The following is a 16748-nucleotide window of genomic DNA, read 5'->3' as shown; positions in this document are numbered from 1 at the left end:
TTGAGATATATTGGGGGACGATGTGAGCAAGGCCATTATTATTTCTTTTATTCGGGCAAGATTTTGCGTAGAAGTAATACTATGAACATTGTTTTGATCCTCAAGAAACCTAATGTTTTCAAGCTCTCTGACTATAGGCCCATCAACTTATGCAATTATGTTTATATAATTATTTTGACTATTATGGTTAACAGGATGAGGCCTATTTTACAACAGATTATTTTTCATAACGAGAGGGCTGTTTTTAAAGGAATGAACATTCAAGAGAGCATCCTCATTGCTCATGAACTTGTAGGTTTCATGGTCAGAAGCAAGAAAGTTGGTGTACTTTTCAAAACTGATTTGGTAAAGGCCTATGACAATAAATTGAAGATTTCTGAAAAAATCCTTAGTGTTCTTTGGCTTTAATAATTATTAGATCCAGAAAATTATGTTGTGTGAGAACACCCAGTTTTTCCTTGTTAATCAATGGTCAACCGGGCCCGATGTTCTTCAGCTCGAGAGGGATAAGACAAGGTGACCCCTTGTCTCATTTTTTTCTCTTGATTATGTAAAGACTAGCAAGAAAATTATAGGTCAAGGAATTTAAGATGGATCTGGATTAATGTAAAACCAGACTGTTTCAGTGAAGTCATAGTCTACATGCAGATGACACACTTGGGTAAATCTGGATTGCTGATTAGCAAGGAGAAATCTATTTTTATTTCTTTCAATCTAACTAATTCTAAAGTGAATCAGATCAAAAACCTCTGCCGATGGCAGGTGGGTGAATTACCTATTAAATATCTGGGTGTTCTTATCTTCACAGGCAAGCTCAAGCCAAGATATTGCAATGGTCTGGTTCAAAAATTCCAAAACCAAGTGGATTCATGGAGTGGTACTCATTAAGGCAGTTCTGGCACCATTCCTTATCTATTGGATGATGTGCTTCAAGATTCCGGTGGTGGTGGTTCAACGCATTGAAGGAATCATGAGGAATTTCTTATGGGGAGAGAAAATGAAAAGCATATACACATTTTCAACTAGGACGAGGAAGGAGGTTTGGGCTTGAGGAAGATCCAAGAAGTCAGCCATGCTCTCTTGGCCAAGTTAAGCTGGATGTTATCTGAGAAGAAGGAAAACTCTTGGGTTATGTTATTCAAAACAAATATTTATTTTTCAATTCTCTGTGGTGTGAATGGAGGAATACATCTGGTTCTTGGGGTTGGAAATATGGCAAATATGGCTTTCACATTGTTGAAGGAAATGGAATTTGAAAGGTGGGTGAATGCAGTTCTATAGATTTCTGGTTTGAACTGTGGGCTGGCCACTATCCCCTTATTTGACTTATTGAGTGTGAGATTACGAGAGACCTCTACAAAGCATTAAGACATATTTCCATGCATCATATCGTATCTGAGCATTAAAATATGCTGCATTGTTTGTCTAACTTTGATTTGCTGGTTTCTAAGTGTGTTCAAGCTTAACTATATCAGGAAATGACTCTTTGGTGTATTCAATGATGAATTCAATGCTCAGTCAACATTGGAATTCATTTGATAAAGAGGAAATAGCTTTCCACTTCATAAACTGGTCTGGACGAAACATCATTCTCCTAGAGCTGCAATGACCTTGTGGATCACATTGGAAGAAAGACTGATGATGCAGGATATGACTTGGCTTCCAAATTGCAAATAGATGTTATTTTTGTTCGTGTGCTAAAAACACTCATTTCTAGAATGCAAGACTATAAGGAGGATTTGAAAATCAGTGATTACATTGTTTAGAATGTGGGTAATGGGGGTGAATATTCAGGATGCTCTTAGACGTTGGAGCTGCATGAAGGTGTCGAATAAAGCCATTAAGCAAGGGTGGATTGTTGCTTTTCAGCTGGTTATTAGGAAGGCTTGTTAGATCAGGAACTTGATCATCTTCCAAAACAAAGGGTATTCTCTAGAGTTATTAATTGCAGAGATCCTGAATGATGTACATGAAGGCATACTTCCAATTTTTCCAAGTAATGGTCATTCAATAAAGCTTAATTGGATTTATGTTGATAGATGGTGCCCTCCTCCCAATGGATGGACATCAGTTTCTATTTTTAGTCAAGATGGAGAACTGGTTATGCAGTTCATTCAGGTTCAGATCAAAGAATGGGATTGGTGGATCGAAATTCTAGAGGATATTGAGGCAGAAAAAGTGAATATAATCTTTGAGATGTGATGTGATTAGTGCAGTGAATCAGGGGCCGGAGGGACGAGATTTTCAAGTGAGAGTGGACAATATGGCACTTCAAAAATTTGTTCATTTGCTATGTTTAAATGTTTGTGGGTTCCCAAAGAATGTAATTACATCCCTAGGAGACTAGCTAAATTGGGGGCCATGGGCTTCGATAGATGTTGGAGGATAAACCACCAGATTGGTTTCCTTTGAAGTTTTAGTGGGTTCGGACTTTGTAAATCATTTGTAATCTGGTCGAGATCTGCCTAACCCCATATTGCCAATAAAAATAAAAGTTTGCAATCCAAATTTGAAGAGAATGCACTTGTATGGGGAGGTTAGCCTAACCCTAGCTTGAATAGCAAGGGGCATGAAAAAAAATCGAAGAATCAATTTGATAAGAACCTTTGTTTCATTTCAAGTAACGGGAAAAAGGCCCGTCTTCATATGAAAATGGACCTCTTCTTTACAAGTTCTGAGACAAACGTGCTTGTGGGAAAGAGGAGGTGTGCCCATTTTTTCATATGAAAAGGGGTCGGAAGTCACACACCATGTCAAGGAAATGTGTTTCGTGCGAAGCATGGTTGTCGTATGTACCCGTGTAAAAAACACACCCTTGGGAAGCATGTTAGCACATAATGGCTCTCTCTCTCTCTCTTTCTCTCTCTCTCTCTCTCTCTCTCTCTCTCTCTCTATATATATATATATATATATATATATATATATATATATATATATATATATATATATATATGTGTGTGTGTGTGTGTGTGTGTGTGTGTGTGTGTGTGTGTGTGTGTGTTTAATGGGTTGGGTCATAACCCCAAGTCATAAAAACACTTCACCTAGTCTAAGCTTGTGGACCCTACAAAAAAACTTTCATTTGTAGGACCCTTAATTCTAGCCACTGACCGGTTGGCAGTTATGGGTTGCTCCTTCATTAAACCTGCCGTTCTTATTTAATGTTCTGGTCCACAAGAAGGGGGATGGTTCACCCCTTGTCCTCTTAAAAGTCTGTATGTTAAATATATTTTGTGGCAAATCTGGCCATATAGATATGATATTTATAGCTGAAATCATATGATTAGACTCTTGAATCAAAGTTTTTTGGTATTCAAGTAAGATTGTATAACATGAAAAATTTTAGAACCTTTGATTTTTGGATTCTTGTAAAATCTTTTTAACACAAAAAAAAAATGATCCAAGAGTCCATTCATATGTTTCCAACCATAAAGGTCATGTTCATCTAGTCAGATTTGTCAAAAACATATCTAGCATACAAATTTTAAAAGAAAGGATAGGAGCAGACCATTTAGTGGGTGGACTATCCCCTTCTCCTTGTCCACAATTTAAGGAGACAATAGCCTGATACTGATGGTCCTAATAGTTATAGTGATTCTTTTTTAACCCTGTTTTTTTCTTACAGTTTTTTTTTTCTTGTTTTTGTTTTTGTGAGTGATTTTTCTTACTGATGCACTGTTTAAAGATCTATATAGGACTTGCGTAAGAGTAATTCAATGTTATATGTATATCGAAAATCGGTTTTGCATAATTGAGTAGAGTATATAGCAGGTAAAAGAGATGTCGAAAGCTAAAATTTCACCCTTTTCATTTAAAAAACATGGCATAAGATTCTTTACACGAGACAGCTTGATCTCCACTCGTCTGCCTTGAGCTCAGCTAGACGCAAGCCCAAGCCTCACTACAAGCAACAAAGTCAATAGCGGCAACTTTAACGGTGACAAAAAAAGTTGAGTGGCTTTAGAGGGAATTGGGGCTATTGCCGCCTTGTATAGGAATCACTGTATCACCCTGGGTACACCCGCTGTGATACGGACGGAACACTAACAGGTCTTAGCCACTGCAATAACAGTGACTTTAGATATCCCCGTGAATGCCTTGGCTATGCACAAATGTCATCGTTAAAGACATGTTTATAACGGTGCCTTTATATATCATTGTTACTGGTATGTTAATAACGGCTACATTATATAACCGTTAAATATGTCGTCATTATAAACACACCTATAACCGTGTATCAACTATATAAAGGTGACATAGAAATGTCACTGTTATAGGTGGGTCACGGCTATTGGTGTTTTCAGTTTCGGTGAGATTCTTCCCCGGTGTTGGTTTATACATTAACGTTGACCAATAATTAAAACCATTATTACTCAAATGAGGTCAAGTGGCCATTTTTTTTAACCGTTATAGACCTATAGTGATGATAAATAGGGCAATAGCAGTGAGAAAAGTCACCGTTATTGACCTTTATCCTTGTGGTGCCTAAGCCTTGGGGATGTGGACAGTTTGGATTTAGAGCAGATGTGGCCAATGCCATATTCAACTAATCAGATGTTGGTTAAATGGATTTGAATGTCGATGAAGAAAAACTCATATCAGATTTGCTTTTTTACATGTAAATGGATTCTGATATCCATCAAATTTGGATAGTTTTCATATTCTGTAGTAAAAAATAAAAAACATATCAACATCCAATTATAATTGTAAGGAGAAACAATGCATGCATAAGGGTGAACTTGGGGTTCTAGGCATGCATAGTTATGTAGAAAATTGCTACAGGCAGCTCTAAATCACAGCCTTTTGCCTTTTCTGATTTTTGTAAATCTAGAAATCTGTAGACACTAGTTTTCTTGTGTATTGATTCACTTGTGTTTGTAAATCCGGCCCTAAGGATCATATATACACGTGAAAGGAGGCTGAACTGTGATCATTTTCAAAAGTGTCTATTCACCCCAAGGGTTACATCCCTTGAGACAAACTATGTAACCATGTCTTTTACATAATTTGATTGTCTTGGTTTACATTCATTTTAATTGTTTTGACAGTTAACTGGTACAAGGCTTGTTGGCCAATCATGTGAAAGGATACAATCATTGAGAGGCTCTTCTCAAATGGTTGTCTTATGACCATTTATCTCTACATCTCTCACTTGGCAACAAGGGATAACCTGTGTTATCAAGCTTGTTCACAATAAAGATTTTGCACTCACACACATTAGTATTTTATTCTCACAATCCATGTGGATTTATAAACTCTCCAATTAGATATACTTGACTCACATGTCTAGTGAAAACTTCTTCAATGACTACTTTAGTTAGCAGATTTGCTACCATGTTACGTGAAGAAACATAATCTACTGATATTTCACTCTTTATAAGCATATCATGAACATATTGCTATTTAACCTTAGTATGCTTAGTCTTAGAAGTATTTGTTAATATGCAACTGCCTCACCCCTTTAGATAAATACATAATAAGAGGTGAATTTTGTTTAATCTCTATCACCAGTAAAAATTTGTATCAGAATAACCCACAAGCGCTTATCCACCTAATAGCATAGCTTGAGTTCTTTAGCTTCCTTTAGATACTGAAATATTCATTTTATTGCTTTCTAACGAGGGAGCTCAGGATTGTTTTGGTATCTACTTACTTGACTCATAACGAAACTTAGATCATGTCTAGTACATAACATAACTTACATCAGACTTTCAATTACCTGAGCATAGGAAACATCTAACATTTCTTATACAACTTTTGGACAATCATTCTTACTTAGTCTTAGCCCTTTAACTACAGGAGTTGGCTTTGCCTTTGTACTTTTCATTCTAATTTTTTTTAGAATGTGATTAAGATATTTTTCTTAAGTATAACAAACTTGAATTTCTATCTCAATAGATTTTAATTCCAAATATGTATAAGGCTTCATCTATATCCTTCATTTCACATTAAGAATTCAACCAAGACTTGGTTTTATTTATCATTTCTTTGTCATTTTCTACGGTTAATATATTATCAATATAAACCTACTCTCACTTTTCTTGGCATATACACAATAGTCCAAATTATTTGCCTCATAACCAAATTTTGTCATGACCTTATGAAATGTTAAACACCACTGTCTAGGCGACTGCTTAAGCTCATATAAGAATTTATTCAACTTATATACTTTATCTCTTTACCATTAATTTTAAAGTCTTCTGGTTGTTGCATAAATATAGTTTTTTTTAATTCACTATTCAAGAAAATTATTTTCACATCCATTAGATACAGTTCAAGATCAAAACAAGTCACTAATGCAAAATAATATGAATAAAAGCCAGTTTTGATACAAGAGAATAAGTTTTTTCATAATCTATATTCTTACATTGAGAATAACCCTTCACAACTAATTTTGCTTTAAACTTGTCAATAGTTTCATTAGCTTTGAGTTTCTTCTTGATAATTCACTTACTGTCAATTTTCTTGCAACCCTCAAGCAATACAAATGGTTCCTAAACTTCATTCCTTTCTATGTAGTCTAACTCATCTGTCATTGCCTTTGTCTAATGTTCAAATTCATTAGAGATAATTACATAATTAAAACTTAGATTATTAAAAATTTCAGCAAAATCTATGGAATAACATATTTTTTTGCTCAAGAAAAGGTAATATTCATTTAGATAAAATGGAGGAACTCTCGGCCTTTTCTACCCAATCATGGGGTTGTGAAGACTATTTGTCATTCATAATTGGGTTAATATACTTAAGCTCTTGATTAGGTACCCCTAAATCATTTATGACATTAAGAGGGATTTCATCATCCTCAAGGTCAAAACCAAGAATTCTACTTTCCTGTATTCTATAAATCTTTTCTCAAGATTATATTGTTTATAACCCTTTGATCCCTTTGGGTACATTATAAAGATGCACCTGATAGTCGAACTATCCAACTTATCCCTTATCTGATTAGGAATTAACATATATATAGGCACCTTCTATTTTTGCATATGACATAAATTTGGCTTTCTGTCGGTCCACAATTCATAAGGCATAAACTCTTAAACTTTAAAAGGGTCTCCATTTAAAATGTATATGATAGTGCTTATTGTTTTTTCTCAAAACTTCTTGAGAAGGCTTTCATGTGCCAATATGGATATTGTCATATCTATTAAGGTTCTATTTTTTCTCTCTACTACACAATTTTGTTGTTATGTATAAGACATAGTTGTATGATGAGTTATGTTGTTATCATAGCAGTGAGACTTAAACTCACCAGAGTTATATTTACTACATTTATTAGATCTAATAACTTAGATCGTTCTTCTTAATAACCCTTCAACCTCATATTTATATGCCTTAAAACTTTTAGTGTTTCTGACTTTCTAGAAATTAAGTAGATATAATCATACCTTAAATAATCATTTATGAATGCGATGAAATATAATTTTTTCTCATGTATTTCTATTGTCAAGGGCCTATATATATATAAGTATGAACTATTACTATCAATTCAGAAGCTTTGTTGCCCATAAGAAAAGGGTTCCTAGCCATTTTTCTACATATGCATGGTTCACACTTTTTAAAATCCACATTTTTAAGTTAAGATAATAACTCTATGCTAATTATCCTTTTTATTTTATTAACATTCGCGTGCCCTAACCTTAAATGTTATAAATATGCACACACTCAAAGTGCAATCAACATAGTCATAAACAATCATTGCTTTATTTGTTAAAAGAGTTACATTGAGACAAAAAAGACCAAGGTCAACATCATAGTGACCCCTCAGCTTCATTTTTCATGTTTATTGCTACAAAAATATATTTTGAAGCCATTTTTTATAAAGTCTATTACAAATAAAATATTCCTTCTCATAGAAGGTACATATAATACTTTAGTTAGCAAGAGACTAAACTTTTCTAATTAAAACCTATAAGTTCATATCCCGATCACATCATTGTAGGTGTTATTTTTCATATACATCATGTGGTCACCTAAATTCAACTCCTTCAATTTCACAAGTCTTTTATTTGTTTTGGCAATATGTTTCATCACTCTTGAGTCTATCCACCATCCTTGGAGGTCATTATCTATGATTAGTGAGTCAGATATTGTGCATATCAGTTCATGCTTTAATATTGTTTGTTTTCCTGGATTTTCGTCTTGGATATGTTTGGGCAGTCCTTCTTGAAATGCCCAGGATGTCCATAGAAAAAACAAGAACCCTTTTTTGTTGCTTGCATGTTCTTGTTCCGCATATGATGCCCCTTTAAATTCTTTTAAAATTTCTTAAAAACTGAGCCCTTAGGCTTAATTCTACATGAAGGTTCATAAAAAGAGACTTATGTGTTCATAAATTCTCTCCTCATAACTTTGTTTATGTGTTCTTGCTCAAGAGCCAGTTGTAGGAGGATCTTGGTTAGGGTGATGCTCTTTTGATTTAGCCTCATGGCTACAGACAACATTTTCTATGATGGGGGTAGGTTATTCAGTATGATGGAGATCTGCATTTGTTCTAAAATTTTATTTTCAGCTATGACTAAATCTTTGGTCATCACCAACATATGATTTACATGATTGACTACATTGCCAGACTCTTTCATGTTGCATACGTTATATTGTTTCAAGATAAATTGAATGTGTGTATCCTGATGTCATGTCATACTTCTCCTTGATCATCTTCGTCATTTTCTTGGCAGTGTTAAAGTTTTCAAATACTCATATAAGGTTTACATGAATGTGAAGAGAGTAGTTCAAGAGAGTTGATCATCTTCAACCAATTTGTTACACAATATCTTCTCTTCTTCACTAAATGTTTCAATTAGTGAAGGTTTTGTTTTGTTCAATATGTGTAATGTTTTATCTTGCATCACCAAGTATTTTATTTTTCTCCTCCATGTTTCAAAATTAGTCTCATTTAATTTCTCATTTTTGGATGGTTCTGTCATAATAATTTTGTTTGCAATATGCTTAAACATGAAGAAGTACTAGGATTAATATGATTTTTCTTCAACTAGTAATTCTCAAAAGAAATTTCATAAATAACTAAGTAGATATTTTGGTATTTCTATTCTAGTTTAGGCATGTAATAAGAATTCTCAATATATCTTAGAAAATAATACAAATCTCAAGCATTTTTCATCAAAATAACACTCTAGGGGGTATTCTTCAAATCAAGGACCTCTTTTTGTAATTTCTAAAAAGCAAAAAAATAGTTCCGTGTAAAAAAATGACAAGACAACATAAAACATTGTTTCTGCAATTTTTGAGTTAAATAGAAACGCTCAGACACTTTTTTATAATTTTAAAAAATTTTTAGGAGACTATTTCTAGAAATTTGACAGTTAGTAACCATGTTTCTGAATTTTTTCAAAACATTAGCATGCATCTGAAAACTCCGCCTGTGTAGTTATACACTGCCGTTCCCAAGCCCGGATAAAGGAGGAGGGTTGCGGTAGGCCTGTGACAGCCAGCATAAAAACTTTGTCATATCCTATGAAAATGAACCAATATGAGAATTTCGTTAGGGCGTTCCCTACTGAGCGACGCGTTGTACTCTCTAGGCCCGGAGGCAGTGATAAATGTGCAAGGGTTGCTAGGTCGTCGCCCAGAAGCGATGCGTCACACCGGCGCCCGGGTGTGGTGTCAAATAGGCAAGGGTTCCCTCGCTTTGTTGGACGGGTGGGGGTAAAGAAGTTAGTCCAAGACCATAAAATTAGGTTAGCCACTTGGAACATAGGGTCTTTAACTGGTAAGTTGGTAGAGTTAGTAGATGTTATGTGTAGGAGAAAGATTGATATTTTATGTCTTCAAGAGACCAAATGGGTAGGTGAGAAAGCTAAAGTGATAGAACCTTGGGGATATAAGATTTGGTATACAGGAATAAATAGGAATAGGAATGGAGTAGGGATTGTTATGAGTCGTCAGTTTATAGATAATGTAGTTGAGGTCCGTAGGAAGGGTGATAGAATTTTACTTATTAAATTAGTATTAGGTACGGATATTATTAATATTATTAGTGTTTATGCACCTCAAGTAGGTTTAGATGATTCCATTAAGCATCAATTTTGGGAAGATTTAGATGGAGTAGTACAAGAGACATCTTATGGAGAAAAGCTTTTCATCGGCGGTGACCTTAATGGACATGTAGGCATTAGTAGGGATGGATTTGAGAATATCCATGGAGGCTATGGTATAGGAGAAAGAAATGAAAGTGGAGAAAGAATTTTAGATTTTTGTTTGTCCTATGATATGATCTTAGCAAACACTTGGTTTAGGAAGAGGGAGTCTCACCTAGTAACATTTAAAAGTGGGGTTAATACGAGTCAGATAGATTTTTTCCTACTTAGAAAGAGAGATAGGGGTTGTTGCATCGATTGTAAGGTTATACCAGGAGAAAGTGTAGCTACACAACATAGAGTCTTAATTTTAGATCTTAGAATTAGACAATGCCGCAAAAGGGATAGACATAGGATAGATCCTAGAATTAAGTGGTGGGCACTGAAAGGAGCTAAACAAGGAATGTTTGTAGAGCAGGTAGTTAAGGAAGTTGATTGGTGTCTCGAGGAGGATTCGGAATCAATGTGGAATAAGATAGCGGGTGGTATGAGAAAAGTAGCTAAGGAGGTATTGGGTGAGTCTAAAGGCGGTGCACCACTAGGTAAGGATACATCATGGTGGAACGAGGATGTCAAATTAGCTATTAAGGTTAAAAGAGAGTGTTATAGAAATCTAAGTAAGAGTCGTGATAATGAGAATTTGGAGAAGTATATGATAGCAAAGAAGGAAGCTAAAAAAGTTGTTCGAAACGCGAGGGCTAAGGTATATAAGGAGGTTTATGACAAGTTGGATACCAAAGAAGGCGAGAAGGATATTTATAGGCTTGCAAAGATGAGAGATAGGAAATCGAAGGATTTGGGTATGGTTAGATGTATCAAAGATGAAACGCAAAGGGTTTTAGTCAAAGATGAGGAGAATAAGGAGAGATGGAAAGATTATTTTGATAAGCTATTTAATGATAGTCATGCTCAAGATCTTGGAGACTTCTCCATTCCTTTTCATGAGATAAATCGTGACTTCATGCGCAAGATTCAAAAGAAAGAAATTGCAGAGGCTTTGAAGAAAATGAAATCAAGAAGGGCAGTTGGCCCAGATGGTATACCTATCGAGGCTTGGAAATGCTTGGGAGAGAAAGGTTTAGAATGGTTGACAAATCTTTTTAACTTGATTTGGCGAACAAATAAGATGCCTAATGAGTGGAGGAAGAGTACTTTGGTGCCTTTATATAAGAATAAGGGTGATATACAAGATTGCACAAACTATCGTGGTATAAAACTCATGAGTCATACTATGAAACTTTGGGAGAGGGTGATTGAGTCTAGGTTAAGGAAGGTTGTCATGATATCGGAGAATCAATTTGGTTTTATGCCTGGAAGATCAACTATGGAAGCTATACATCTTCTTAGACAACTTATTGAAAGATATAGAGAAAGGAACAAAGATTTGCATATGGTTTTTATTGATTTAGAGAAGGCATACGATAGAGTACCTAGGGACGTTCTCTGGTGGACAATGATGAAGAAAGGTGTTTCTCTCAAGTACATTAGTATAATTAAAGATATGTACGAAGGAGTAGTAACCAATGTCCGCACTTGTGGAGGGGTGACAACCAATTTTCCGATAACGGTTGGGTTACATCAAGGATCTGCTTTAAGCCCTTTCCTATTTGCGATAGTGATGGATGAGCTTACGAGATCAATTCAAGAAAATGTACCGTGGTGTATGTTGTTTGCTGATGATATTGTTTTGATTGATGAGTCTAGAGCTGGGGTTAATGCTAAGTTAGAATTATGGAGACAGACATTGGAAGCTAGAGGTTTTAAGTTGAGTAAGAGTAAGACTGAATATATGGAATGTCGGTTTAGTAAGCAACGAAGTAGTGATGGGAGTGTAGTGAAGCTTGGTGAGCAAGATATACCGGTGAATGATTATTTCAAATATTTGGGATCCATCATTCAAAAGTATGGAGAAATTGATGGAGATGTAAATCATAGGATAAAGGTTGGGTGGATGAAATGGAAAACTGCTACTGGAGTGCTGTGCGATCGTAGAATGCCATTGCGGTTGAAGGGAAAGCTTTATAGGACGACTATTAGACCCGCTTTACTTTATGGTACGGAATGTTGGGCTGCCAAGAGACATCATATTCAAAAAATGAGTGTAGCTGAGATGCGGATGCTTAGATGGATGTGTGGAAATACAATAAAAGATAAGATTCGGAACGAAGAGATACGTAAGAAGGTAGGTGTTGCACCCATTGAAAATAAGATGCGAGAGAATCGTTTACGGTGGTTTGGACATATTCGGCGAAGGCCTAATGATGCTCCAGTTAGAAGGTTGGAGAAATGGGAAAATATATTAGTTAAAAGAGGTCGGGGTAGGCCTAGGAAGACTTGGATGGAGATGATAGGAAAGGATATGAATGCTTTGAACCTCACCGAGGACATGGCGTTGGATAGAAATGATTGGAGGAAAAGGATTCATGTGGAAGACCCAAAATGAATTTCTTTTTTGGTTCGCTGACCCCAATTGTTTTGGGATGAAGGCGTAGTTGTTGTTGTTGTTGATTAGCATGCATCTGAAAATTCTCAAAAATAGAACCACGTTTTCTAAAAAGGATAGAGGTCTCAAAGTGTAATATGCAAAACATATATGCACTAAACTATAATTTAAGCATTAAATAAAACCTAAAAATAAAAATCGTACCAGGAGGGGTTCTCGACCCTTCTCCCTCTCAACTGAAAACCCTAAGTCCCTTTATCTTCTGCCCATATTTCTCTCTCCCTCTCTCTCTCTCCGAGCGATCGCCTTTTCCGACGGTTGTTCTTCACCATTGAAAAACTCTTCCAGATGGCGACCCTTACTCGCTGACGGGGATGACCTTCACCTATAATGGAACAGGGCGGTTGTGCCCTTTGGGATTTTCCTGGATTTATCAGGATGACAAAGATTTCTGGCTACTCTGCCGGTCGGCGAGCGCAGTAAGGGTATTTGATCATCCTTGACTCGCCGAAGGTGACTGCGCGTTCGCCGACGGCGGTTCTACGCCTGTCCCTCTTTCTGATTTCTCTCTCTGATACCCATTGAGACTACGGGTTCTACACAATGAATCCGGTGGTGTTCGCGTCCCCTTGCTATTATGCCCATATGAACCTCTCCGTTCGACGATTTCTAGCGACACGAGGAACGATTCCTTTCATTTTTAATCTCGCCCCTTTCGATTTTTCTGTGTCCGTTTTTTTTTTGTTTCATAGAAATTAGATACGTCGGATGTTGCAGGACACGACTATAGTGTTTTTCGATGACATGCCTGAGTGAAGGCGGGTCGTCGAAAAAATTCGGGTACGTAATTTTTTTTATACCCTAAACAAATGGAATCCCTAGTTCACTGTTTACCAAAATATAAATTAAAAATTACTGACCTTTTTAGCTAAAATTTTATTTTTTTGTATTGTTTTTTATTTTCGTTTTTCGATGGTGGACCAGAGTTTTGTTGCGCGCACACAATCACTGACAAGGGTGGGACCCACTGGGATCTGATACCACTGTCAGGAGTTGAACAATGTGTAAGAGTGAAATTGAGGTTTTGGGCATGCCCAGTTATGCAGAAAATCACCACGGACAGTTTGTTCTAAATCACAGCTTCTTGCCTCTAAATTAGGGTAATGTCCAATGGATAAGTGTCACTTCACCATAAAGGTTACAACCTTTGAGACAAACTATGTAATCATATCTACAATGTAATTTGAGTATCTTGGTTAATTTGATTGTACTTGTTTTGATACCTGGCCAACATACAACCCTCTTCCAACGGCTGTCTTATGACCATTTATCCCTACAATAATTGGTTATGGTTTTGGCTTACCAAATGCAACAAAATGAAATTAACAGCTTCTGTTTTTCTGCGGTAGTTGTCTTCTTCATAGAGAGGTGTGTGGACTGGTGAGATCCTGTCATTCCATATTAGGAAAATAATACATAAAGAGTGGTCGATCGGGACAGTTGGATTGTTGGATGGTTCGGTACGACCATTTTCACAACAGAACCAAGGCGTCTCGTGTTCGAATGTCACGTGGGTTATTCATCACCCTACATATTAAAAAAGAATAAAAAACCAGGCCCAAGGAAGTAAAAAAAAAAAACAAGAGAAATTGCTATTGAAGTCTTGATTGATGCAGGCTATCGTTTGAAAAATTAAAGTGGGAGGGCGTTGGTTCGATGGGAAGTAAACGTGGAGGACGGATTGAAAGCCCCCTCACCGCCTAACAGATTGCAAATTGTGCGGGGTTGGCATCAGTCAGGTGGTAGTTGGCAGTTTTTTAGTTATTTTGAAGCCCCCCCACCCACTTGGCGATGAGCACCAGCATCCCCACCAATCTGCCCCCACGCGGCTCCTGCTGCGCGCCAAGCCCACCCATCTCAGCTAGTGGTGGCAGAGAGGGCGGAGCTCAGCCAGAAGGGGAGGGGTCGGAGGGGGAGACAATGGCGCCGGGGATGGGCTCGATCCACCGGTCCGGGTCGAGGCCTCAGCTAGACCTCAGTGGTGCAGCAATTCAGGGGAACTTCGAGGAGAGGAACCCCACCATCTTGCTGCCCAACCAGTCCGATGATATCTTGCATCTTGCTGTGGATATTGGAGGTGGTTCCTCTTGTTTTTGGCTTCTGTTGATGGTTTTGGAAGTTTTTTGAGAAACCCGCTTGAGGAGGTCTTTTCGTTTTTTTTTGTTTCATCGTTTATGTCGTTTGGCTCAGTGCGGTCTTTGTTGTTTCGCTGGTTTGGTACAGAGATGTGGGAATTGGAATTAGTGTGACTTTTTTTTATGTTTTAAAAATTTTCTTGGTGCCAACTTTTTTTTATTGATTTTTTATGCGGATGTGATTCAGATTGGTCTGTTTTGTTTGTTTTCCTATTGAATCCTTTGTTTGGTTCAGTCTGGTGTCTGTTGTTTCATTTGGACTGGGTGCAGAAACGTGGGAATAGAAAACTTTTTTTTTTATGTTCTTTAAATTTTTTGTACCAACTTCTGTTTTTTTTCTTCTTTTTAATTTTGATGTGGGTGTGGTTGAAATTGGTCTATTTTACTATTTCTTTATTAAATTTGTTGTTTATTCCCTTTGGTGGTGGTTAAGTGTTTCTTTTTTTTGAAGTTGTGAAATGTGGGAATTTGGGTTGTGTAACTTGCTATTTTCTGTTGTCCAGTAGTTGTCTTCCTGAAGTTTTCAGTTCAATTGCCATCTTTTTCGTTTTGCCTTAGTAACATGGTGCTTGGATTGATATACAACAACAACAATAACAACAACAACTACGCCTTCATCCCAAAATAATTGGGGTCGGCGGTATGAACCAAAAAAGAAAATCATTATGGGTCTTCCACATGAACCCTTCTCCTCCAATCATTTCTATCCAATGCCATGTCCTTGGTGAGGTTCAAAGCATTCATATCCTTTCCTATCACCTCCATCCATGTCTTCCTAGGCCTACCCCGACCTCTTTTAACTAATATATTTTCCCATTTCTCCATCCTTCTAACTGGAGCATCATTAGGCCTTCGCCGAATATGTCCAAACCACCGTAAACGATTCTCTCTCATCTTATTTTCAATGGGTGCAACGCCTACCTTCTTACGTATCTCCTCGTTCCGAATCTTATCTTTTATTGTATTTCCACACATCCATCTCAGCATACGCATCTCAGCTACACTCATTTTTTGAATATGATGTCTCTTGGCAGCCCAACATTCCGTACCATATAGTAAAGCAGGCCTAATAGTCGTCCTATAAAACTTTCCCTTCAACCGCAATGGCATTCTACGATCGCACAACACTCCAGTTGCACTTTTCCATTTCATCCACCCAACCTTTATCCTATGATTTACATCTCCATCAATTTCTCCATACTTGGATTGATATGATATACCAAATTGCCATCTTTTTGATAATTTGACATCCACTTGCTGGTTTTCCCTAATATGAGATTGACCGATTTTGCATGGCTGAATTGATTAATGTTTCATTGTCAAACTGTATATTATTATGCCTTATCTACTACAAGAGTTTATGGAACTCTATTTCACAAAATTTTGAATTTTGGATCAAGTGGTGAATCGAGAGGACATAGATTTTGGGGAAATTATTGTCTTATTTATGATAACCTTATCTTTCACTACTCTCATTTGACAATCATATTGCAGGATAATTGTTAACCATTAAAACTGATGCTTATCTAATATTACGATGTCCTGTCTTGCTCTACATGGTTGAGATTTGTATTCCATTCTGGATCACAACTATGGATGGTTTACTTTTCTATGCTATTCTCACATACACAACTTTCATCTCAACGGCAGTTCTGCTTGCAGGGCTAGCAGTTATTACTAAATCTTAGATGTGTAGTCAAATGTGATTGATAAGTTCAGCCATGGGCATGCAATCGGTTGGCAGCCTCATTGGCTAGATTAGTAATATTAAGTCCAATAAACTTGTTGAAGAAAAGCCATCACTTATGTTAACCAACCAATCAGTCATTGACTATGACATATGTAACATGGGTACTTCAATATTCCCAGTATGCAATGTTGACGCTGCTACTTCTGGGTGTTGAGGATGGATCCTGACAAGGATGTAGTTGACAACTTCAGCCCCATCACCCATTCTCTCCTCCACTCCCATCACCCTCTCATCTCCTCGCCAACTCAGGCTCCCAAACA

The 16748-nt window shown here is 36.8% G+C and overlaps 1 protein-coding gene across 2 annotated transcripts in view; it reads left to right on the top strand.

The window, feature by feature from the left end:
* Positions 1–14165: 14165 nt before the first annotated feature.
* Positions 14166–16748, top strand: part of LOC149827093 (pantothenate kinase 2-like) — a 79179-nt gene continuing 76596 nt past the window's right edge. For both annotated transcript variants that reach the window (XM_090019167.1, XM_090019166.1), the window contains exon 1: positions 14166–14680. In XM_090019167.1, the coding sequence (XP_089875293.1) occupies positions 14395–14680 (286 nt within the window). In that variant the 5' untranslated portion in view covers positions 14166–14394. The remainder of the gene's footprint in view (positions 14681–16748) is intronic.

Source organism: Nuphar pumila, chromosome 10, assembly GCF_984573655.1.
Source record: "Nuphar pumila chromosome 10, dmNupPumi1.hap1.1, whole genome shotgun sequence".
Lineage (NCBI taxonomy): Eukaryota > Viridiplantae > Streptophyta > Magnoliopsida > Nymphaeales > Nymphaeaceae > Nuphar > Nuphar pumila.
Note: the sequence above shows the minus strand (reverse complement) of the source record. Positions and strands in the feature narration are given on the sequence as shown.